A 26,494-nucleotide genomic window follows, 5' to 3' on the forward strand; every position below is an offset into this window, starting at 1 on the left:
GCAGAGACATTTACAAAGAAAGGCATCTAACTTTCATTCAACACATAGTGAGACTCCTTTTTGTGCTTAGGATAGGAGTTCTTTCCCAAAATAAGAGTTGCTAATAGGCAAAAGTTAAGAACGTACAAATTAGAGAGCCTAAAAGACATCTGTTCCAGTTACTTACTCTGGTTAATTGTTCTAGAGTCATTACTCCAATGATCCTAATCCAAAACACCAAGTAGGACTCTACACTCTGTTTTATGGTATGAACAAAGGTATTTTGCTACTGATAGCCTCACATATCTTTGGTATTGAAAGTGGTAACAGTGTAGCAAGAAAAAAATTGTTCCAATTATTTCCAGTTGTTCTTGCAGTATCGTCTAAATAGTAAGCATGCTGCATGACAAAATGCTGTCAGCAAAGGCATTAGGAATTTCCAGAAGATACCTTTCACCTGTAAAGTTAAAGAATAAGTCATTGTTTTTTGTTTTAGTCTTGCCTTTTCTCCCCTTCCGTTGTCAGTGTATACCAGTTACAACCAAAGAGGTTATTCAGGTATTTGATGGGAATTCAGGTACAGGTGCCAAAATACTTCCTGGGGGCTGATGGGGAATTTCTCCAACTGCCACTGTCAGATGTTCTATTTGATGGCATGCTCACTGATTCTGGGAAATGTTCACAGAGGTCCAATTGTCCTAGAGAAATGACATCAGTTATGAATTACTCAATCCCCTGTATAAAATTCACCCCCAAAGAGATGCATTAGCTTGGAATTTTGGCAATAAATGGTTGGCGTCAGAGGTTGTGTTAAAAACCAAAATTTTCTTTTCTGTATCCTGTTGTTCTTTGAGCTGGTTGTGTTTGAGGCTGTCTTGAAGGAAATGTTTCAGCCCAAGGAGGACTTTGAAGAGGGGGGCAGTCCCCTTGCTGCTGTAACAGTACACGCAGGAGGCTCCCTGAACTTTGGGCAGCTTCCCCACCTGTCCAGGCTGGTGGCTCTGCCTCGCTGGCTGCAGCTGCTGCCCCGTGTAATTATTCACAGCATCCCTTTTCGTTCTCAGAGGTGTTCCGGCTCGGATAATAAGTTACACAGCAACCCTACCGAACTTGGAGGGGTATTGTGAGGCCAGAGTCCATTGATGTCTGAGAAACCCTTAGGGCGGAGCCTGGTACGAAGTACAGACTCGGAAGATCCTGATTACTTTTATTAAACTGCTTCATTTCTCAAACCAGACATCAAAGAAAATGGCTCAATAGACAATGTCTGTTTTTGTGAAAATTTGGCCACTCTCCCAATCGTCTTGTCTTTTATTCTACCCACGCAGAATTTCCTGCCTAAGGCAATGATGTTGGGAGGTTTTAGCAGCGTCTAACAATTTCCGGTTGTGGCAGTTTCACATGTCCTCTATATGAAGAACTTCCCTGGTGGTTACTCTAGTCAATTTGCAATGACTGTAGGACACCTGAGGACATTTCAGAACTTTCCCACAAATCATAGCTCATTTTCCATTAGACTCTCCCCTGCATTAGGTATTTTTGATAGTTGTTGCTGTCATTTTAATGATCTGGAAGCTGAGGTTCAGAAATACAAAGTTACTTTCTCAAAACTACAAGCAGAGAGTCTCAGGCTTACATTGCTTTCATTATAGCATGTTGGTTAAAGAAAAGGGAAAAAATCACTATATCACCCAGATTCCTTGTCGCTCACTGTGATTTCCTGTGTCATCTCTCATGCTTTGTCTGTTTTTCTGAGACAGGGTGTCAGTGCCTAGCCCAGGCAGAACTCACTATGTAGCCCAGAGTAGCCTCAGACTCACAGTGGTCCTCTCGCCTTAGCTTCCTGAGTGCTGGGATTACAGGTGTGCACCACCAGCCCTGGTTTCTCATGCCATCTTTGACTTGTCTAGCATTTATGCATTCTTTATCCTCCTTCACCCCCAAAACGTTAAGTGCTGCTTGAGCTCAGTGTGCAGACCTAACCCCTGGCCTAGGGTAGTTGAGAGTCTAGAAATGATGGCTCTGAATGTAATCCTTTCCTACTGGGTCTCTGTGAGTCACTGCAGGACACAGTGAAAACATAAAGGAGTCAATGGTGGCTCCCGGTCCTCAGTGAGCTGCAAGTTCTGGCACGCTGTTAGCACTCTGTAGCGTGGCAGGCAGGGATGGCATCCTCGGGTTCTGTCACGCCCAGGTCATGATGGATGCGGACCAATGCAGTGTCTCCGGTAACTCGCTCTGTCTAATCTGTGCACATCCTGTAACACTGTACATACCCTCCACTCTCCTCTACCTTCTCTTCCGGATGGAAGGAAAGCGCCTTTCGCTTCTTGTGCTCTGTGTTCCTGACATAGAGCTAAGCACCGGGCACAGAGAGAGCTCAGGGTCCAGTTACTATGCTCAGTGTCATGTTCTGCTACCATGCAAGGGGGTTTTGGTGACACCCACGACGTGGATGAGGAAACCACATCTGAGAGAGACTGAGTCACTTAAGATCCAATACCGAAAGAAGATCCCTCTTCTAAAAGAGCTTTATTATGGTAATATTTTATGTGTAACTCACATAAAATAAGCTATCTGTATTTAAAGTGTATAACTTAACAAGTTTTGACATGGATGGACACACAAGAGACAAGCACCATGATCAAAATGGCGGACACATCCACCATCCCCAGAAGTGCAACCAGGATTGCAGTGCAGATCCGTGACTCCAAAGTCCTTGTTCTTCCTCCAGTTACGGTTCTAAGAGGAACTGAGCTTTCTGCTCCAGTGCTTTCCTTCTAACACTTATTAATGGGGAATTTTGAAAGCTGAGGATAGAAAGGAAAAGAATGGATAAATAAATGTGGTACAGTACTGGATTGGGACACATCCTCCAGATGAGTGGTTGAATTATTAGCTCACAGAACTATGTGGATGTGTCTTGGAAACATAGTGGTATGTCAGAAACACTACAAAGAGCATGAAACTGCCTGAAAAGTAAAAACGTATCTCCATAGCTAAAGACATTGATATACACAGACATGCACACACATATGAGGAGGAAAGGATGGATGAACACAGAATTCAGGCTGGTGGTTCCCTCTGGAGAAGCAGGAGGTGGGATCCTGGAGGAGCACATGGGTAGGTGTGGGTACTAGCAGTCTCAGCTCATGGGCTGTGTGGTAAGTTATCAGATATTTTTATGTTATATATATTGCCCTCCAATTTACAATGCTAAAATGATTAAAAACAAACTACTGTACCAGTGCAAACATTTATGTTCTCATGAAGTAGCTTCATTATTTTGAGGAAAATGTGACTTCATAGAGGAAAGTGAAAAATCCAGACTTCCAATTCAGTGCGTACTAGGAAAGTTGAGAGCTCTTGACTACGGGATGCAGTTTGTGGTCAGGGAGAGAGGGGACAATTGAAGTTCTGTAATAACAAGCCTTGAACATCTCCCGCTGGCTCACACGCAGCTGCTGGTTGGGCCCTGTCTTGTGCCGCTGGGTAGATCCATTTCTGCCACCGACACATTTTATTCCTCTGCGAGGTTCATAGGCTGGATCCAGAAAGGACAGAAGTATGTTAAGGGTCTTACGTCGCAGTACACTAAAGGTAGAAGCCAAAAGAGGCTGGAGAAGTTTGGGTGCCTTCATAAAACTTTTCAGGATCCTGAAAACCAAGAGTCGGTGTAAGAGAGGTTTTGTTTGGGGAGGAAAAGCGACAAGGGCTAGAGTCCTCCAGACGGGACCGGAGTGTCCGTTGTGTCTTTCTAAATGGTGCTTTCCGCAGCCTCATCTGTTTTCCATCCACTTTCATGTGATAATTACTAAGGGCCGAGTTTAGCTTTGGTTATATTTCAGTTTTCTAGTTTTTAAAAGCAAAGGAAGTTAAAAAAAAAAAAAAAAGAGGGGCTAATCTGTGTTTCATGGTTAAGCCCACTTGAGGGTCACTTGGTTGTTCTGCCAGAGAAGCCACAGTTTAGGCCCCTTGCCCACCAGGCTAGAGCTTGTCCGGTTTCTAGAAAGGACCTGATAGTCTCTCAAATGCAAATCCAAAAGCCATAAAGTGGCTTCTGCTGCTGGCGGTGATGTCCCTTTGAAAATCAAGCAGTGTGGCATGGGAAATCCTTTGTGACTCTCCGTCCTTTCCTGGGCCGGGGTACAGAGCACTGCTGAATATTACTGACCAAGTGGCAGATATAAAAGCTGCATTTAAATTCTGAGCACAAGGCGCATTAAACCCAATATTTAAAAAGGAAGAAAAGTGAGTCTGTGGTGCAGAGGCACTGGCAGGAAGCACATCAGCATTGTTTGGCTCATTCTGTTCCCCACATGGGGAGACTGAATTGCTCAAACCGTATAGCTGGTAAGTGACAGGGCCGGGATATGGATGCTAGGACCCAACTCTGTCTGCCAACACCACTGCTGCCTTTTATAGGTTTTTTAAGGTTTGGTTCTTATTTATAGATAAACAATTTTACTTTTAGGTCAGAAGACCCAGTCATTTATTATAAACTTTGGCAAGTGGTCGTTTTATACTGTTACATAGCAGAGATTGTGGGATCGGTGCTGGGTTCTAGTTATAGCTTCCCACTTAGGAACTTTCCCAAAGTAAAATTAAAGTGACCCTCCTTCCCCAAGCCTCCATCTCCTCTTCATGAAGCAAGACCAACTCTGTGAGGATTAAACAAGATCAGCACTATGAAGCTTATAATCCAGGACAAGGCACATAGCAATTGACTACTAAATGGTGACCTTTCTGAAGATAAAATTCTGAAATAGCTTTCTGTGCAATTCTGAATAAAGCTTCTGATGATACTTACATAGTTCCTTGGAGGACAAATAAATAAAATATGTGTATACTACTTGTCTTAGTTACTTTTCCCTTTGCTGAGATGAAATACTTGATATCTAAAGTTAAAGGAGGAAAGGTTTACTTGGCTTACAGTTTGTAGAGGTTCAGTCCATAGTCACCTGGTTCCAAGGCAGGGTGGCACAGCAGAGGGGTATTGCAGAGGAGAAGCAGTTGATGGCAGGCAGAAGGTAGCAAGCACCAAGTGGTGAGCAACAGATTCTTCCTTCCCCTATATATTGTATCCAGGCTACCTCCCTTAGGGCAAGTAGCATCCTTAATCCTACCCAAAACTATGCCAAGCCAATCAGTGGGCTAATTTAGTAATCATACACCCTGTCTTGGTTACTTTTCTCTCATTGCTGGGCCAAAATACCTGACACCCAGAATTAAGGAAGGAAAAGTTTATTTAGCTTAAAGTTTGTGGAGGGTTCAGTCCATACTTGGCTGGCTGCAAGGCAGAGTGGCACATGGCAGAGGGCAACAGTTCATGGTGGTGGAACAGCAAAGCAACAAGAGCAAAGGGAGGAGTGGTGGCAGGCAGCCTCTTTCCCTCCCTTACACTGTATGCAAAACTACCTGCCCCATGGTAGGTGTAGCACTCACACCCATAATCTCAGCCTTAGACCATGGGTGGATCATAAACTCTAGAAGCCTGCCCCCCATGACTGCATGAGGCTTTGGGGGGACATTCAGACACAAACCATAATACACTCACTCTAGATCCTGCTACCTATGAAGATCCCCACCTATGACCACATGAGGCTTTAGGGGGACATCTAAAAAAAAAAAAAGCAAAAAAAATAAAGCAGGAAAGGGGGCTATAACATTGGGGAGAAGTTGAAACAGGTTCTTTCTTCTTCATCTCCAGAGTAAAAGGACTGTTGAGTAAATTCTCGAGGTAGAGAGGACCTGCCTGGGCAGTTGTGTAAAGGAGGGTGGGGACAGCAAGCACCATGGCCTCAAGGCAGAAGCATACATTGAATGTACAAGGGAGAGCCTGGAGGGTGATGTGGTTGGAGAGAGAACAGCAGGCCAGGTGGTGGATCAAGTGGCATTTTGCAGATCAGAGTAGGGACTTGGAAGGCAGCAGTGGGCAGAGGAGCAACATAATCTGACTTACATTGTACATGATCTCTTTGTGCTGTGTTCAGAATAGACTACTGGGAGGGAAGGGGTAGGGGACAGCAGCCAGCCATGGCAGAAGCATGCAGACCAGTGAAGAACCCAGAGTGCGCTCATACTGTGATAGTTTTCTATCACTATAACAAATACCAGAAATAATCAACATATAATGAGAAAAGCTTTATTTTGGATCACAGTTGAGGGGGTTCAGTCCATGGTCTTTTGGGCCCATGTTTATTTGCGCTGTGCTGGGACAGCACATCATGGTGAGAGTTAGGGCTACTGCAAAACCACCCGGGGGGCCTGGCCAGGGTACAACACAGAAAGGAGGGGAACAGGGTCCCATTCTCCCCTTTGAGGGCAACTTGCCTCCACTTCACCTAGAAACCTCCTATCAGGTCCTTTCCCCTAAGGGCTCCACCAAGTAGGGGAATAAGTCTCCAACACATGCGCCATTGGAGGCCACTTGAGATCCAAATCACAGAACACACATACCTTTGGGAATCATGATGCCTTGTGCCATTGAGATGTGGCAGGTTCTTCCTGTGGCAGGAGGAATGGGAGTTGTGTCATTCTGAGTGTCCTCCATCCTGGCTTTTCCTGTGGTAAACTGTGGTACTGTCTAACAGTCATCTCTGAATATAACTCTCCCTGAGCCCTGCTTGTCTGCCGAATTTTCTTGCCAGAGAAGCAAGCCCTTTATAAACGGATTTTCTTTGTCTATTGTCATGCTGTAGCAATCCCTGGTGTTTGTCCCATGGCAACCAGGACTACAAGGAAGTGCTGTTTCATTGTGAAAGGTATCGCTTCTACATTATCAGCCAACTAAAAGAAAAGTAGGCCAGTGGGGCCAGGAGCACCGTCAAGATGCTTTTGAAACACATAGCAGGGCTTCCCAAGGCGCTCTTGGCGATCACAACATCACCAAGAAATGGAGCCCTCACTGCAGAGGTCTCTGCTGTGTTCCTGGTCAGCCTGGAGCTTCCCTTTTCCTCTTTTTAAGCCTTCTTCATTAAGATTTGCTTCTTTCTGCTTTCAATTTTTATGCTGTATTTCAAGGTTTCTTGAAAAATTATTTCTATGTATATATCTTACAAAATGAGAGTAACCTTCTAAATTACTAGATTAAGATTCAGCCTCAGACAGATGACTTCTATACAAATTGCCATGAAATTCTCAAATAAAATTAATTTTAATTAGCATGTGTGCCTTATGAATAGAGAATATGTGTTATGAATCAAATTTAACAGTGGTATCATAGCTGCAAAGAAACCGGAAGTAATCAATTTGCGTCAGTGGGGCTTAGCTGCTGCTGCTTCAGAAATCCCTTGGATTGTCTTACAAAGATCTGTGTGAGTTATAACCATTTATCCAGAATCAGATCAAATTTGAATGGATAGAGTGGAATTTAGTGTCATAATAAGATTTCCATAATATATACTCAGTTTGAAAATTGACTATATTTTCCCATTTCCTAACAATCATTTCAGATGTCCCCTAGGTGAGAAAACTAGATGATCATTTTATATGTTTATTTTATTTTATTATAAGTTTATTTATATACTTTTATATTTATATGACTAGCACGTTCTTGCCCCTAATGCCTAGTAGTTGGACACTACATGGGCGGTGTAGCCCCACTTTTGCCGCAAAACAAACATCAAGGTTTTGGAACAGATTCCAGTCTTTGGATTCTTAGTCTGGAGGCTTATCTCTGTAGTTTTTTGAGATTTGTGAAGCTCTTTTTGAGGTTTGTGGAGTCTGAGATTTGTGGAGCTCTTTTTGAGATTTGCAGAGCAATTGTAGAATAAATACAGATATTTTCCAGCAAGATAAATTTAGTAGCGGTCAACAGTGTTCCAGGGTTCTTGTGTCTGAGCTCCACAACATCTGCATTTCCGCACATTTTTTTCTATGTGCCCTCTTGGAAGCTTGCCTTACACCCAGAAAGGCCTCCAAATGAAGTTGGTACCTTGGTTCACCAACTTCATTTCTTCTGTGATCTTGGAAAGGGTCATGTTTGTGTTTGTGTGGGAAGGCTAGCCACTGTTGCCTTTGTCGCCAGATGCAGTTTGCAAACAAAAGCAAAATTTTGCCAAATGCTCTTGTTTGCAAACAGAAGTGTTTGTGAACCGAGGTACCACTGTGTATGTCTTTTAAAGATAGATAAATCCTCATGCACATAAGTAAGTCAAAGAGAACAGAGTATGATTTCCTTCATAGCAAGTTCAAACACAGGCAGTACGAACCTGTGGTGTGAGAAGTCTCAAAAGCAGTTACCCTTGTTTGGAGTTTACCAGCTGGGAGAGGGTTGTATAGATCTAGTGGCTGGTTATTCCCTTTGGGAAGATTTATTGACTTTATTCTGCAGTATTATTCTTAAATGCTTTACTTTCATGAGTGACAGTTCAGTTTCAATGCTTTTGACTTGAAGTGCAGTTCTTACACATTTACTGTATGTCATAAGCTGCTATTTCCCCAGCAAAGCCAGTTAACCCTTTTTGGTTGTTCCTGAGCATGTTGCATTTATTTTGAGTTCTTGCCATTTCCTTGTCGCAGGATCAGCTACCGTGGAGCCATGGTAAAGTCCCTCACAAAATGCTTGCAACACAACTTTAGTGCTTGCAGGGTTTGTTTGTTTTTAAAGAGAATAATAAAGAATAACAAAAGAATAACAGCATAGACAAAAATAAAACAACACAAAAAAGTAAAAATGATACAGGGTTTCAAAACAAAATGATAGGAGTGAACAGCGGTTGTTATATTACATATCGATATCTTCAACAAAGTTGCTCAGATTGCCGGATGTAAGAATGCAAGCTTGAGCAATTAAAGAGAATAAAAACTAATATAAAAAACATTAGAAACGATACAGAACTTCACTAGACAAGATGGTAGGAATTCACCAATGGTTGTTATATTGCATATTGTTGTCTTCAAATTACTTGTTCAGATTACCAGACATAAGTATGCAAAATTGGTGAAAAAAATTAAGCATTAACTTTTCCTTTTAATAAGCCAATAGACATCAGCAGTACAATTTTCCCAGCTATCCTTGTATAGACATACATTTTTTCCCCTTCTATCTTTCTTTTTCTCCTTTCCCTCATCCCAGTTGTTCCTTCCTTTGAGCAATTCCTATATTAGTGCTTATAGTTTGTAAGGTGTCATGGGGATAAGGTATGGGTGAAGGACTGTTCAGTTAGGGTATTAATCTGTATCAAAACAGGCACTGCTAGAAATGTTTTCATGAAATTCTGATAAAGCCCAGAGCATAGCTTTCGTCAGCTTCTTATAACTTAACAATTTCACACTGATTTTTTTCCCTATATAGGTGGTTTCAGAAAAGCACAAATAGTTGAACAATAGCTCTATCATTTTTGAAATGGTCCTTGAGGTCAGAGGATAAAGAAAGTAAGATTGAGGCTGGAAATTACTTTGAGGAAAACATAATTTCAATAAAAATGGAACCTGATAGCCGCAGCTGTGTTTCTCTAGCTAACAGTAGACTAAACCTGTAAGTTTTCTGACCATGGCAAAGATAGGAAAAACTGGAAGAATGTAAAAGATCTTGTGAGTCAGCAAGACCTTCTGCAACCCTCACAGTTTATAGACCGAGACCAGGGGGAATCATGTGTATTACAGGTCATGCTCAAGAGAATAAGCAGTTTTCTCCCAGACCATTGCTTCTCTTCTTAAATGTGATCAACTCTTTGGCTTTCTTGAAAACAGTCTAATTGTAAAAATAAAATGGCTCTTTAATTGCACCTGCCAGCTATTTACACACAGTGGCTTCTTTTTCCTTTGCAGTGTTCTGTTTCTTCATCAGAGGATGAAAGACATATTGGCATCAGGAGACCAAAAACTCCAACCTCAGGTGACTTTTCGGACCTTAATACTCAGACAAACTGGACCAAGTCACTGCCCCTGCCAACGCCGGAAGAGAAGATGCGACAGCAAGCCCAGACGGTCCAGGCCGATGTGGTTCCTATTAATGTCACTGGTACGCTCCTGGGGCAGATGCTCCTTGGGAGAATGACTGTGGCTTTTGGTTTGTTATGCTCTTAGTGTTGATTTCCACATCAAAGGGAATAGCTCTGCTCCTGCTCCTGCTCTTTGTTTAATGGAGGGAATGCCAAAGCTGCCTTACTGATGCACAGATAAGATAGCTGTTGCTTGTTGGTCAGAAGACTGTTGTCACCAAAGATTGATGTCAAGGAACTTGATGATTCAAGCATTTATTGAAAGCATGGCTTTTTTTTTTTTTTGTAAACTGAATTACTTTTAAATAAGATTTTGGTTGTAGAGGGACATTTTCTAAACATGGTCCTGGGTATAAAAAACTATATATTCCCTTCATAAGGGTTACTTTAAGTAAGATTTGTAGAAGTGAAGAAATAATTATTTTGTCATGTTGCTGACAGATTTTTTTTACCTTATTGTTTTCTCAAGTAGAAAAAGGGGGGAAAAAAGAAAAAGAAAAAGGGAAAAATTATTGAAATAAAAATATCAAGAGGATGAATAACTATAAAAATATTCTTAAAAATCTTAATAAGGTGGTCATTTTATATTTTGATTTCTATAATTTCAGCTCCACAGTCTTCAAATAAAAATTTATCCTGTACAGAATAAACAATTTCTGAATATGTTATGTTAAGTAGGAATGTATTTGAGTATTATCAAATTTGAAATTATGGAATTTTATACTCAGCCTTCAATCATTTGTGATAATTCAGGTGGCAAGCACCAAGATATGTAAAGCTCAGAGCTGATTGTTTACAGACCCAGACGAGCTATTGCCAGGCATGGTGCTCATGCCTGTAATCCCAGCACTCGGGAAGCTGAGGCAGGGTTCGAGGCTAACCTGGACTAAAACAAAACAAAAAAGAGCTATTAAAAAGACACTGAAAATGTGCCTGTTTTATCACTTTTCTAGCTCTAGCCTACACGGAGAAATTGGCCAGTGGTTTGGGGAAGGTACAAAGGGCAAGACAGGTGTGCTAAGCGTTAATAAGGGCTGGGTAAGGTAGAAGGAGAATAATAAGGACTGGAATATGGTCATCCTGTGCAAGGCCCCACTGTCAATCCCCAGAACCAAATCAAACAAACAAACAAATGAGTTAATAGTTTAAACCATTTGACTGTGTGTTCTATAGAAAAAGATGACCAATAGTCATCCCTGGTGATCAGTCAAATTCAGTGAACAAAAAGGTTGATTTTTGTGAACAATCAGAATGAAACCCCATAGCATCCTTGCTATCTTTCAAGGCCACTGCTGTATAGAAAGCTTTCTGCCAGGGCATTGGTAGCTGGTAAGAACTAAGGATATCTTGAAGATTTTTTTAAAAACCTTAACAGGATATTTGGAAATTATGTTTAGAACTCTTTGAATTCTCGGCAAAGTTAGTAAGTACATAAATTTTTTCTATTTCATTTATATTTATTTTACTTAAACCTTAAAGAAATAGTGTGGCATTTTAATCCATTGACTTTGTAAATGGCACGTTTGTTCTTCATGAATGCCCCCTTCACCTAGCTCATATTTTTTAAAGATTATTTTTACAAGTAGATATGTTTTAATATGTGGTATAGCATTTATTGCTTGATGAAATACACAGGCATATATTTTCCACAAGAGAATAAATTACATTATTTGATTGATTAAATGCAGAAGTATAATTACATTATATATGATTAAATGCTTCAGAAAGAGTATTATGAGGTAAGAATATTGTACTATGAAATATGATAACCCTTAGTGGAATTATAGTGAAGCACATTGTCTTGTGATTAGGAGATTTAAAATAGAGTAACTAGCATTTCGGGAGTACAGAATTATTTACAGTGAAATACATCATCAACATAGAAGACAGTGAAAATTAAAAATTAAAAAAAATAGAAGGCAGCATTATATCTTTGAGTTTTCATTCTCTCCAGTTTGATAACTAAATGGATATGAATGACATAATATTTACATGTCACCCAGGGAAGATGCCTGGCCGTAAAGAAAGGAGCAGATGAGTTATGTCAAAATGTAATTTACTTCTAATTAAGTGACTAACATTTTGTAGAAATACCAAAATTAAATATACCTAATAGTATACATATTACTCTGTTTTAGGGATCTCTGTGTTCACACACACACATATTTTTTAAATGATTAGTTTTTCTAATCTGGTGTAAAGAAGCAATAAAATAAAAAAATTCCCCTTTTGATAGTTGAACTGGAACAGGTTATACAATTTCCTGTTCTTTAAATTATGTATTTCTAGGGCTGGGGATTTAGCTCAGCAGCACAGCGTCTGCCTAGCAAGTGCGAGGTCGTGAGTTCGATTCCCAGTACTGGAAAAAACAAAACAAAACAAAAAAAAAACCTAAATTATGTATTTCTAAAGTTGTAGTAGATCTTAGGCATAAAAAAATGTAGAGTAGGAAACTGTCCTGTACTTGTAAGCTTTACCCTCCGGTCTGGTTATTAGTAAGCCTCACCAGGGAGAAGATTTGCCCATAAATATATGGTTTCAAATGCAGAGTGAAGCCCACCCGGCCTAGAGGCGTAGAACATCGCTGCAGTGAGCTACTGGCTAGAAAATGGATTTAATCCCTTTAGTTGTAAGGACTAAACACAAGGACTTGACATGTTCTAAAAGTTAAGGAGCAAACACAAGTTTAAAATAAAAAGTACATATGAACATGTTCTGTATCCTGCCTTGTGGGATAACAGCTGTCCCACCTGGAGATGAGCAGAGTAAGTAAACAGGCTTAAACGAGTTTTACAAACTGGCTAGTGTTTGAGCTACCTTATTTCTAAGTGGTAACCATGACAACCAGTGCCATTTTTCAGTGAAAGACTAATTCAGTTCAACAGATGTTTACTGAGTAACTGCTTTGTACAAGGTATTAGGTGAGTGCCAAAAGGAATCCTAAGGAACATCACTTATGGTCTTTAACCTCAAAAAATGTCTAGTCCAGCAGCTGAGATAGTGCTTTTATTTTTTATATTTCTTTATTTGTTTGTTGCTTGAGACAGGATCTTGCTGTGTAGTTCAGGCTGGTTTTGAATTTACTATGTAATCCGGACCAGCCTGGAACTCATGGTGACCCTCCTGCTTCAGCCTCCCAAGTGCTGGGATTACAGGTGCACACCACCACGCCCAGCTGAGATAGTCCTTTTAGATTGTGATGCAAAATGGAGAATTTAATGCTTTTAATGGCGAATGTTGTAGCTGCTCATCCTTATATGGTTTGTTTCTTCATTTCCTTGGAACTTGAGTGGATTTGTTTTTGGTTTTTGTTATGGAAGTGAAACTGGAGACTAAACGCAGCTTTCTGCTGATGTATTGTCCATTTTGATGTCTTGACAGGGAATGTTTTTTTCTGCTGCTACAGGAAACTAATGAACCAGTAAAGTCATACTTGCCCCCTTTAAGTCTTATGTACACTGTTGCACATACCCATTCATCACAGCAGTGGTACCTTCTGATATTTCAGGCTCAAGTATTTCTACTATTTTCCACTTGAGACGAAATTGCAAGAATTTGCAAGGTTGCAAGCATTTATTTGAGTCTGTTCCTCCTAGGAGAAATGTGTTTGGATCATTCAGATCTTTTTTTCCTGTTTCAGTTAGATAAGGTTCACAATTTACCACTATCAAAACAGAACTTACATGGTCCACAGCAGAGCCATCATGAATGTGTATCATTATTGCTAAAAGAGTGACTATTTCAGGGCCAGGGATATAGCTCAGAGGCACAAAGCCTGCCTGGCAAGCTCGAGTTTGTGAGTTCGATTCCCGGTACCAAAAAAAGAAAAAAAAAAAGAGTGACTGTTTTATACTTTCCTTGTGCATAGGAATGATGGAAATATGTGATTTTTTGGTATTTGTTGGGGAAGAATAGCAACGTAAAATAGTCAACAGTGTAAACTTCCTTAATTGAACTAGTGAATAATTTAAGGCAGACCAATCAGTAACTTGCACTGCTACAAATGTTATTATTTTATGGTTCCCCGTGATGTGTTAATCACGCAGGCTTACACTCAAGGAAGGAAGAGAAGTCCTGTGGGTGTGACCTCAGGTTTGATTGCAACATGATTTGAAATGACTGAGTTAAGATTAACATTAAATGGCCGGGCATGGCGGTGCATTCTTGTAATCCCAGCACTTGGGAGGCTGAGGCTGAGGCAGGAGGATCATTGTGAGTTCAAGACTGGCCTGGGCTACAGAGTGAGCTCAAGGCCAGTCTGAACTGCATAGTGAGACGCTGTCTCAAAAAGACACATACACAAGAAAAGATGAACATTAAATTGTGGTCATGAAACAGAAGCAGTTCATCTTTGATAAGAACGGTGCTATGGTGTCTCACCATGACCAAAGTACTCTGTCATTAGAAGGCTCTTCCTTTTCCAGTACAGTTGTATCTCGCCCTACAACGATTCCCACAGTTAGTGCATACTGGTGGCCTTCTTGGTTAAGGAAAAAGCTCTGGATCTTGATGAAATTATTTGTTTTATCGCAAGACCAGATAGGAGATTGGCCACTGTGGGATGACCAGGCGAACAAAACGTACTTCTCACCCTCACCACAGACAGACAGGGTGACGTCAAGAGTGATGCTGGTGAGTGGAGACCTATGTGAAACACTTCCAAACCACTGCATTTTTTAAACAACAGAACCGCTCTTCTGGTGTGTTAATAACAAATTCCCATTTGTTCTTCTGGCTTGTGAGAAAAAGAGATCGAGGTGCGTCCCTTCGAAGGACACACACCCAGAAATTGGAGAGCTGCCTTCTGATGATAATGTGCATTCCTTCCTTTTACGCCCTTCAGCATTCCTCATCATGTGACTGGCTAACATCATTATTAATCCCTTCTTATCATATTACAAGCTTCTGGAAGAAAGTGCATGGTGTCAGCTTGCTTGAAAATAACATTGCTTTGCTTGTTCTACTACTCTATATTAGGGGAGAATTTCGATCGCCAGGCCAGCCTTCGGCGGTCTGTCATTTACACAGACACTCTGGTAAGACGACCGAAGAAAGTCAAAAGGAGAAAGACTATTACAGGAGTCCCTGACAACATACAGAAGGAGCTAGGTATGGCTCTTCAGAACTGCGTTTTCGCCCCTCCTTGCTGCCCGGCATTACTCTGCTAACCTCATGTGGTGCTTAGAAAATCCATACATTCTCATAGCCAGCTTCTTTCCTGACAGCGTGTGAGGTGCAAATCCTACATCCCATGCAGGTCACTCACCATGTTTGGGGAGACTGGAGGAGGAACAGCCGATGTGAAAACTGTTAACTGGAGTGACAGAAATTGGGATTCTGTCATCTCTAGGCACCTTGAACATTGGTTATTTCCACAATTAAATTTACTTTTCATTTTGATCTTGGGTTCTCATGAGCTAAAGCCTTATTCTAGGACTCCCCATTATGAGTGAGGCCCTCCATAGTGACACTGACAATACTGATGGCATTCTGTCATGAAGCTACAGCCTGGGATTATTGGTAAATGTCAGTGTGACAGAAAATGATCATTTATGTCAGATAACATTATTATTTTCAGTGAAATAATTTCATACCTTTTTTCTTCAGTAGTTTCCAATCTGTGATCAAACAGAAAAAAATAAGATATTGGGGCTGGTAGAGAAGGTTGTTAACTCACTGTTCTCCAGCCATCATGGTCGTGCTTGCGTTTCCGCATGCTTTGGGTAACCCATTCGCCTTCCTCTGCGATGCCTTCCTCTCCCTGTTCTTGGGGCAGCATAGCTCAGCTCCTGGGTGACCTTGGTCAGGTCACCTTACCTCTCCAGGTCTGCTTCCTCATTCCCAAATGGGATGGTGATGGTACTAGAACCTACCTGATAGGGTCATTTGAGACTGAATGAAATTATACCCACGATGTGCTTAGTACCTGGTATTATCACAAATATAGTGAGCTACTGTTGTCATTATTTGGGACGTGGGTACTGGGCATCACACTCAGGACCTCATGCTTGCTAGGCAGGCACTGAGCCACTGAACTATATCCCTGGCCCCTGTTATCATTGCTACAGAGAACATAATGCTACCTGTTTTGACATTTGTCTCTTCCTCTTTTGCTAACCAGTGGACTTATTTCTACCTGGTGTTATTTACTTGTCTTTGCTGTTAAAGACTTCACTCCAGACACTCAGTCATTACTGTATTCCTGAAATTGCATACTAGTTTTTTAGTAAGCAAAACAGGCTTATCCTAGCAATAATGAAGACTCTATCATAGCCCCCTGAGGTAGTGCTTCAGCCTCGTGTACCACAGACATTTTACCTGTCTTCTTTTTCCCATCACCGTTGCTTAAATGTCCTGTATGAGGGGAGGCAGACTCACTCTCCTTTACCTGGCAGTTGTGCTTTTACTCCCATGCACTCCTACAGTAGCCATGCTGTGCTTTCTAGACTGAAGCAGCGTTCTGCCATGGGTAGCTCCTGCGACCCAGATGGAAGACGGGACCTGTCCTCTTCTGTAGCAGGACAACTGGTTAGAAGGAAAGGCAGGACCATCCCCATCCACAGGACGTGTGAAGTCTGTCCGTGGCTCAGGGCCCACACGCTGCTCCTCCGGCTGCCTGAGGCTTCTGGTAACTTCCTTAAACCTTGGCCTTGGTCACACTCGGTACACTTTCCTCTCTCCTCAAAATGTCTCATTCTTTCAGACTCTTTTCCTCCTTACTGAGGTGACAGCTACTGAATCTGAGAAATTAATCTGTATGCACCTGCTGAGAAGGTGTATCATGGGCTGATTTCTTATAGTAACTGGGAATATCTATACTTTGGTCTTTTGAGAAGAAATGTTTTCATGAAAGGTGTGATTGTAAGGACAGGCAATTAGGCCCTTTGTAGGAAAACAAGGTTGAAGTTTTGAGGAAAGCTACATTTTAAGTGGCTCTCCAAGCAGAATAAGTAGGTTCTACATGATTTTGTGCAGAGTATAAGCCTAGTTTAGCCCGTATTCAATATGACTTTTTCATGCACATATGTAATATGAAGCCTAGAACCTGAGAGTTAGGGACATTTATTTTTTTTTATTTTTTTTTTTGTTGTTGTTGTTTTTCTCCGGTACCGGGAACCGAACTCACGACCTTGCGCTTGCCAAGCAGGCGCTTTGCCGCTGAGCTAAATCCCCAGCCCTGGGACATTTATTATTGAACCAACCAGTATGGAGCCAATAATCCAACTATTCTTTTCATCATACTGAAATGACCTGTCCAGCTAGGTAAATCATACCTGCTGCAATTTTAATATTTTCAAAATCAGTGATTGCATCTCTGGAACCCATGTTTGTTTCTCTTTTGCCTATGATATGGTACTACCACTGCTGCTGGAGGAGAGAAAATAGCTTTCCCTACATCACTTGTGTTGGTACCTCTGGCAGACAAGGGACAGCCAGTGTCATTGCATAGTTAATGACATGACCAGGATGACAGCTGGAGGGTCACTGAGACAACTGTATCTATGTTAGAGCTGGTTAAAAAAAAAGAAATAGGCAATTAAACAAGGACTCCGTTTTACAGAAAGGCTGGTTTGAGGTTTGTTGGATAGAATGAGGGAAGTAACATGAATACAGTTCTATTTAACAAAAAATAATTGAGTTATATACTTGCCCTATCCTTTCAAGATTTTTGGTTGACCTTGCAATTTCTCTCCATATTTTGTACTTAGAAAGATTTGGGTTTCAAAGTCTGTGCTACCTAATGATTACCAACAATAGACACTTCAATTTCCTTTCAAATTAGTCTTCCTTGGGGATAGGGATATAGTTCAGTGGCACGGTGCCTGCCTGGCAGGTGCAAGGTCCTGAGTTCGCTTGCCGGTTTCAAAAAAAAAAAATTAGTCTTCCTTTAGAAACAACAGGTTGGGAAGGATGACTGAGTCAATCCAGTTAGACAAAAGGGAAAAAGGTTCTCTGAAGGAAACACAGTCACTGGGGCACACCCTCTCGGTCAGACACTGTTCACACTGTCAGGGGTTTAGATTTTAAAACTCCAGCCATATAGAAATGCTTCCATTCCATTGTGCTTAACTATGTGTAGTTTTAACTGAAAATCCATAAATTATAGACTCTGGAGACTAGCCAACATATCGTGCTTTTTAAAACCAAGGCAGGATACTTGACGTTTGTTCCAAGAGTGTCTGTTGACTTCTAATTTGTTGCCTTCCCTTTAAGTGGCTTGGACAAACTTTCCATTTCCCTTTATTTTTAAGACTACATGGAATTGAGTGTGAACTTCATGCTGTGAGACTTTATCTTTTAGGATCAGACAGGGTTATTTTGTTGGTATATGATTATAGTTGGCTCTTAAACTTTATACATATTTCCAAAGCAGGACCTTAAAGGAATCCCTTTAGCCAGGCATGGTGGTGCATGCCTGTAATCCCAGCACTCAGGAGGCTGAGGCAGGAGGATCCTTGCAAGTTTGAGACCAACCTGGGCTACAAAGTGAGCTCATGGCTGGTCTGAACTGCATAATGAGATCCTGTCTCAAAAAGATAAATAAAGTAAAATAAAACAAAATAAAGGAATCCCTTTATGAATTAAGATGTGTTATGTACATGTACCAACTATACACAAGGAAGGTAAACATGTGCTACACACATGTACTAATAGATTTTTTAAAATTTTAAAAAAGAAATACAATGAGTCATACAGTAAAAAAACTAACATTACTGAAGGCACAAGATTTATTTATTTATTTATGAATGAGGTAGGGTCTCACTATATAGTTCAGGATGGCTTTGAACTCACTAAGTAACCTAGGTTGGCCTTGAACTCAAAGCAATCCTCTTGCCTCAGCCTCCCAGTGCTAGGATTACAGGCATGAGCTAGAGCACATGGAGGTCCTGGGTTCAGTTCTCAGTACCAAACAAACAAAAACTAATTTGTAGATTTGTATCATCCTGAATTACATGTATTTTTTAGAAATCGGAAATCTTTTGTAGTATTATTAATAAAGGAAAAAATTATACATAGTTATATCTTTACATATGTTTTAAAATCACATAAATCTCATCAGGATTTCAGCAGAAGCTGAGCGGTCTGTGTGTGTTTATAGATCTCTTTCTGTGGTTAATTTATTCCTTATAGAATTTGCCAGTGTCCTGTGATATTGTGACACTTTTTATATTGTGACAGTATTGAAGGTTGTATTTTAGAAATAGAATTCTGTTGTTACCTTCTGGTAAGTTGTGTGTTAGTTGATTCTCATCTGTTTTTTAAGGTCTTTAAGAAAACTTTGTTGTTATTTTAAATAAGAAAATGTGTTCAGATATAGATGCCTATATTTTTATTTCCAGAAGCTTAGCATAAATGCATACTCAAAATACACATACCAGCTCCCCACAAGAAATGTAAATGTCGTATACTACGAACATGCACTAATAAGAAAAAATAAGGGAAGACTGTTTAATAGGACAAAAAGAAAAAATGTCATTACCCAAAAGTATGAGGATTTATTTATGGCTCTTAGACAGCGGCAGTTAAAAATCTACTATGCACCCATGCAACAATCACTGCCGTTTTGAAAGAAAAACACATGAAGACCCATTGTTGAACAGAATGAGGCATCTCGAATGCTTGGCATGAAGCTAATGCTGTACAAGTCAGCCTCTCATTCCCAGGTTACCAAGTGGCAGGAACTCCCCCCTTCTGTTTTGCTTTCTTCAAAGTGGATTTTTTTTCCTGCTCTGCCTCTTTGCCCATTTTCCCTTTCTGAGCCAGTCCCGCGAGCGTGTGTGTGTGTGTGTGTGTGTGTGTGTGTGTGTGTGTGTGTGTTCTATGAGTGCTTGCAAGGGTAGAGAAAGGAAATAGAGCCTCTTTGCTAAGGACACAGCATAATCATGCTTGTCCCTGGTCACAGGGAAGGGAAGTGCTGTATATGGGGGGCTTTCCTTGTGGAGTGACATCTCTGAGGTACAAAGAAGCACGCTGCTACCATTTTAGTAATACCCTTTGCTATTATGGTGAGAAAAAGGCCTCACATGCAGTCAGGGACAGGTGCCACACGGAGAAATGGGGACCGAGGGAAGCCTTAGGATGCCTATCCGTACAGTGCCTTGTCCCAGTATCCAGAGGCTCAGGTGATATCATTCAGCAAAGCCAGTGCCCAAGATCCTTTCTTTCTGTTAATTTTCAAAGGGTATCCAATGCCTTGTAATTTGTTGTCTTCCATTTAAATGAAGGAGACAAAATTATAATCTTTTTGTTTAAGCAAAAGCCTACACAGAAATGAATCTGAGCATCATGTTATGAGGTTTCTTCTTTTAGACTCAGATAGAATACTTTTGTTGACATACAAGTATATTTGACTACTGTCCTTCCATATATTTCTTACTGGATGAAACCCACATGAAGAGAACCATGGTTCTGCTACTATTTTTAAAGGTTTAATTTGTCCTGAGGACTGATTTCATGTTCTCAGTACATTTTGGGGACATTCTTAGCTTTGTGATTTTTTTTTTTTTTTTAAGCTCTGTTCTTTTCCGGGTAGCATGAGATCTGTTTATCTATACTTAAGGTTTTGCTCATCCACTTCCCTCATTTTTTCCACTCCTCATGTTTCTTTCCTTTTAACATACTACTCTCTGTTTGGTTGTAAAACTCCAAGCAATGAATAAGCCTGATTTGAGGTGCTGTTCACTGGATCATTTCCTGACGCTGTTCCCCGTCCAGAACACAACAGATTGCTGTTGAATTTGAATGTCACAAACAGACAGACGATAATGGCTTAAGATGGATAATGAAATGTTTGAAACACAGATGGGCCTGTAAATCAATTTTCTTCCTCTTAGGATTTCCTTCTGACATTTAAAAAAAAAAAAAATCAATGTAATTAACACTATTTTATACCAGTAACCCTTGCAAATGGTATTTCTGTGACCCTATTATTGTTTGGGGGGAAAGTGGTCCCTGCTCGATAGCTGCTGTGTGCCTGGGCAAAAGTCTACCTTGAAGTCTTTCCTAAAAGCTGGTGATTTGAAAGGGAAATCCTGCACAGCTGTGTGCAGCACTCAAGCCATAGGAGGAGTTGAAGTACAAGTTAAGAAATATATACAAGTTTCATAAAATAAGGGTGATTATCTTAGGAGGCGTCAGGCGCTACTGAAACACAATTTGGTTTGTATGGGAAAGAAGAAACTGAATCAAGTAGAAAAGGTGTTTTTGTTTGTTTCTTTTAATCGTAACAGTCCGAAGGGGAAGTGGGCGCCGTGACGCTGTGGATTTCCATTTTCAGGTTAACACGCTTCTTTCTGCTTATTCTCCAGCATCGGCCACTGGCCAGGATGAGGCCGGTGGTTACTCAGGGTACCCTCCAGACCACTACTCCCCGCGCGGAAGGCTTGACAGCTATCACTCTGCTGGGCAGCGCTCGGAAACCAGGGATTCCAGCTGCCAGACCGAGGATGTGAGGGTTGTGCCGCCCTCCATGAGAAGAATCAGGGCCCACAAGGGGCTGGGCATCGCCGCTCAGATGAGCCCCTTCTCGGGCTCCTCCAGCAACATGTCTGTGCTGAGCGATCCAGCGGGGCTCGCGTTCCCTTCCCACCTCCACAGTGAGCCTGGCTTCCATAGTCTTCCACGTTCTGGTGTCAGGGCCAACGCTCACTCCCTGGGCACCCTGGGCCCCGCAGAAGATGTGGATGACCCATTCCCCTACTCACAAGGAGATGACAACTTGGGGCATTTAGGAGGCGCTGGAAGGTCGGGAACATTTTTGAGGCCCAAATCCCAGGAGCTGAGGCACTTTGACAGTGAGAACAGCATGACCAGTCCAGCATGTATGGTCTCTCCTCATGCGAGCTTCTCTACCAGCATCATCCCCAACGCTACCCTCTCATCCTCCTCGGACGTTATCATTCTTCACACCGCCCAGAGTGCGGGGCAGCTGGACAGCAGAATGGCCAGCTCATCTGCATACTCAAGGATGAAACCCAGAGACCACCTCCTCTCCAGACATGGTATAAGAGCTGACCACGCATCCCCTGGCCACCATTGGAGCGATGGCCATTCCTCCATCTACTCACAGCCCTTCGACTCTCCTTCCCCCAGTGTCACCACACTCCTGTCCGCCTGTGACCCAGAGGTCACTCCCAATGGACCCCAAGCCATGCACTATAATTGCAGAAACACCCTGAGTTTCCCAGCCCACCCCCAGGATGTGGATGGCAAGAGCGAGTCCAGCTCTTCTGGGAGCAGAGGGCAGGGTGGCGTGGAGCCATGGGAGTACAGGGCCTCCAGCAGCGGGCGGGCGTCCCCCTTGAAGCCCCATCTGGCTGCCCCTGGCTACTCCACTCCCACGAGTAACCAGAGCAGCTGCAGTTTGGACCAGACACCCATCAAAGAGGACGCGGGGTCCCTGTATTCTGAGGACCACGCTGGCTGCTACAGGTCTGCGCACAGTGACTCCGGATGTGGCTTTGGGAACCCCAGGCACAGTGTGGTCAATGTTTTTGATGGAAGAGTTCAGAAGGGCCAAGGGGGCCAGTCAGGGTACCATGATAAATCCCTTTCGAGAAACTTCTCCTTGAAGAAAGCCAAGAAGCCTCCCCTGCCGCCCTGTCGGACAGACTCTCTCCGCAGGATTCCCAAGAAGAGCGGCCAGTCAAACGGGCAGGTGCTCAACGAGAGCCTGATCGCCACACTCCAGCAGTCGCTGCAGCTGAGCCTCCCGGGCAAGGGTGGCAGCTCGGCCTCGCAGAGTCCCTGCAGTGACTTTGAGGAGCCCTGGCTGTCCCGCTCCCGGAGTCAGAGCACAGTCAGCGCTGGCAGCAGCATGACCTCCGCCACCACCCCCAATGTGTACTCCCTGAGCGGGGTCACGCCATCGCAGAGCGACTCGAGCAGCATCAGGTCGGAGTGCACAGACCCTTGGGGTTACTACATTGACTACACAGGTGTGCGGGAAGAGCCTGGGAACCCGGCAGGACGCTGCTCAGCCAGCGGTGGCGCCCCAACTGGGAATGGGCCGGTCCGCCACATCCAAGAGGCGTCCAGGGCCACAGTCCCCCAAGTGCCTGGTGGCTGCACCAAACCAAAGGTCACGTCGCCGGAGAAGTCCCAGAGAGTCACTTCTCCATCTAGTGGGTATTCCAGCCAGTCGAATACACCCACTGCACTCACCCCCGTGCCTGTGTTTCTAAAATCAGTGTCACCAGCCAATGGGAAGGGAAAGGCCAAGCCCAAGGTACCAGAAAGAAAGTCCTCTCTGATCTCCTCGGTGTCCATGTCCTCCTCGTCCACATCTCTGTCCTCTAACACATCCACTGAAGGCAGTGGCACAGTGAAGAAGCTGGACGCAGCCCCGGCCTTGCCCCTCGCTCCTCCTCCCCCCACTCCTCCTCTCCTAGCCCTGGGTCCTGCAGACAAGGCTCCCCTTCTTCCGGTGCTCCCCACTGCAGTGGATGGCACCGAGGGCTCCCCTCTGCCTCACTCGCCCGTGTTTCCCCCTCCGCCCCCGGAAGTGCTCCCCTTCTTCTGTTCCCCACCTGACGGGTGCCTCCCCTCTGCCCCCACAGCACTAAGCCCCTTTATTCCGGATGCACTGGCTTCCTCACCAGCACCCCCACCTTTCCCCCCCTCCTTGGAGCCCCCACCCGCTCCCCCACTGGACCCCACATTCATGAAAGTCACCAGGCCTTCTTGCAGAATCTCTGGGCAGCCCCAATCCTCCTGGGAGGCCTTGAGGCCACCTTCGAACAAAGAGGAGAGTGCCAGGCGCCCCATGCCCCTGATCACCACGGAGGCGCTGCAGATGGTGCAGCTGAGGCCCGTGAGAAAGGGCTCAGGGGCCGAAGTGGCCCCGTCGCCAGAACCAACAGCTCAGGAACAACGAACTCCAACTGCTCCACAATATCACTTAAAGCCATCTGCTCTCCTGAAATCCCGAAATAGCATAAATGAAATGGAGAGTGAAAGCCAGCCTGCCTCTGCGACTAGCTCGCTTCCGACGCCTGCCAAGAGCCCCAGCCAGGGTGACCGTGACAGTGCAGCCGAGCGTGCCGGCCTTGTGAGCCGCAGCCATGGAGCTCCATGTCCTGGGCCGGGCACTGAGGAGGCAGAGTCTGGGCCTGGCCTCAGGAGCACCCCACTCCCAGACACTTCACCCAGCAGGAAGCCACCCCCCCTCTCCAAGAAGCCCAAACTGTTCCTGGTGGTGCCACCTCCGCAGAGAGATTTTGCCACGGAGAATGTGAGTGAAGCCTTCCAAGCCGTGCCCAGCCCCACCAGGGCAGAGGAGCGCGCTGTGCACAGCGAAGAGGCCAAAGAGTGCTCTGCAGCTCGAGCTGGTTCTCATGCCACGGACCCCGGCAGCTCGGTTCTGGACGGAGGAGCTGCAGGGTTCGGGTCTCCCAGTAGAGTGGAAGCCGATGCCCCCATGGTACAGCCCAATGCCTCGCCGGCCCCCACGCAGGAAGAGCCAGCTGGGGACGGCGGGGGCGATGCGGGGTGCTGCCCTTCTCAACAGGACGGGGAAGGTAAGTCCAGCTTCTCTCTGGTGTGTCTCTCTCATCTGCAACTGCGCCAAATAGGGCAGCTGAGTGCTTCCCCATAGAACCCAGGTAGATCAGATTTATCCACATTAAAGCCAGCAGCATGTGGGCTTCTGCATGTAAGTTACAACTCTGCGTTTTGTGACATTTTTTTCCTTTCAAAATCCAGGTCTAAGGGAAGAGCTTACAGAGAGTTGGCAGAAAATAGGGAAATGGGGGTGGTTTTGTAGCAGGCTGGATATGAAATAGCAATGAGTAATCTCTCTCCTGAAACTGCAAAGAAATGTTCTGACAGCATTTAGGAGCAGCCCAGTCCAAGTTTTGTAGCAGACAGGAGTGGAGGGCTGGCCAGCAGGCTCGTGTCATTTCCCGCATCTTCGTAAAGCCAAGAACTACAGACCCCGCCGCACCCCATGTGGCTCTCAAATTGTCAGGGAATGGCAGGAAAGCAGCAGATTTGGGAGCCTGGCAAAGGACTGAAATTCTACTCACTGCGTCTCACTGCCTGCCCGCTTTCTTCTCCCTAGCTGGGGTGCAGGAGGCACACACAGCCGAGCCCTCCGCAGAAGCCTGTGACTTCTTCCACAAAGACGACAGTGAGGAGGTGACGACCCCCACGAGACCCAGGACCACGGAAGACCTTTTTGCCGCTATTCACAGGTATCCAGAGCTCCGCCCTCTACTTTCGTCTGCTTTAGAATTCCTTCTTTCCAAATGGTTCCTCTGTTTTCTTTTCTTGAGGTTTCTTCTGCTACCTAGCCGTGACTCATTAACTTTATTATGGATTTTTTTCTTCTATATTTCTGTGCTTTTATTTGCTCTGACTGCGACGTCTTTGTTCCACTAAACAGCGTCATAACTGACATAGGGGACAGAGGCAGGGTGGGATACCTTCTGGTAGGTACAGCGCTTGCTGGCCAGAAGCGCAGTATGTCAGTCATGTGACAGTGTTTACAGGGATCAGTTAGAGCAGCTGGTGAGCTGTCCAGCATGAGGGACTTAGATGCACAGATAGCTCTCCGGCACCCCTTCTTAAGGGTGTCTTAAGCACCCCCCCGCTGTGTTTTATAGAAAAAATACCCATAATTTTATGGTGCAGTTTTTTGAGTCCTTTGATATGTCAGTGAAGGCACATACATCTCTTTAAACCAGAGGAATTAAGTGTGCTTGCTACTGCAGGCCACTGCTGCCATCTGCTGGCATCTGAGATTGTTGGGTGGAAGAAAAAGTACTGACAGCGTCCATTTTTCATGAAGCACCTGAACTGTTACTGTTTTTGTATGTGCTCGCCTTAAAGAGGGAACATGGTCTAACACTGAGGCTTTATTTATTACACGTTGTCAGCAGCGGGTGCTCTCACTGCAGAGTCCCTGTGAAAATCGATAAGATTATGGATGTGCACATACGTTACTCCTGATGCTGTGCAATCCTTTTGCCTCTTTCTAGGTATGCCTCTATCAGTATTTTCAGATAGCTTTTATGAAGGCCTTTATGCTGCCAAGACGTTATTGTGCCAAGATTGAAGGCCCTTTCTTCCCTTTGGAAACAAAGCACCCTATAGAACCCTTTGATTCTTCTCTGTATAAATAACCTGTGTCGGCACTATCTCCTAATTCTTGGAATTTAATTGAAAACAAAACAAAAACAACTGTTTTATGGAGTGGAAAGTACGGTGCTGTTTCTACCCCATGCAACATATAAATATCTAACTTTGGGGAAAACCAAGCTGGCAAGTTGAGGTACTCACCAAGAATTCCATCTTCTTTGCTCTGGTATTGGTACATAGACCCTAAAGACTGTTCTCTTTAATGTTGTCTGATTGGTTTCTTTGATTTTTATCAGGCATAAAGATAGCCAGAGCTAGGCATGGTAGAGCATGTCTGCAGTACCATCACTAAGAGAGGCTGATGCAAGAGGATCTCAAGTTCAAATCCTGCTTGGGAAACTTAGAGAGACCTTGTCTCAAATAAATAAAAAAATAAGAAGGGAGTCTGGGGCTGTACAGTGGTGGAGCCCCCTACATCTGATCCCCAG

General features: G+C 43.6%; 1 protein-coding gene and 1 long non-coding RNA gene across 6 annotated transcripts in view; one reads left to right on the forward strand and one right to left on the reverse strand.

Annotated features, from left to right (window-relative positions):
• The window catches only part of Nhsl1 (NHS-like 1), a 220,024-nt gene that overhangs the window by 188,468 nt on the left and 5,062 nt on the right, over nt 1-26,494 (forward strand). For 4 of the 5 annotated variants that reach the window (XM_013516651.1, XM_005389272.2, XM_013516650.1 and 1 more), the window contains 4 exons: nt 9,754-9,946; nt 14,904-15,035; nt 21,236-24,445; nt 24,988-25,120. In XM_013516651.1, coding sequence (XP_013372105.1) covers nt 9,754-9,946; nt 14,904-15,035; nt 21,236-24,445; nt 24,988-25,120 — 3,668 coding nt within the window. The remainder of the gene's footprint in view (nt 1-9,753; nt 9,947-14,903; nt 15,036-21,235; nt 24,446-24,987; nt 25,121-26,494) is intronic. The other variant, XM_005389273.2, reaches the window with a different exon arrangement.
• On the reverse strand, nt 2,325-6,644 carry LOC102016307. The gene is made up of 3 exons (XR_261804.2): nt 6,439-6,644; nt 3,225-3,523; nt 2,325-2,789 (listed from the first exon to the last, which is right to left on the reverse strand). It is a non-coding gene; the product is annotated as an uncharacterized LOC102016307 (long non-coding RNA).

The sequence above is a fragment of the Chinchilla lanigera genome, unplaced genomic scaffold, assembly GCF_000276665.1.
Source record: "Chinchilla lanigera isolate Chin_1 unplaced genomic scaffold, ChiLan1.0 scaffold00035, whole genome shotgun sequence".
In the NCBI taxonomy this organism is placed as follows: Eukaryota; Metazoa; Chordata; class Mammalia; order Rodentia; family Chinchillidae; genus Chinchilla; species Chinchilla lanigera.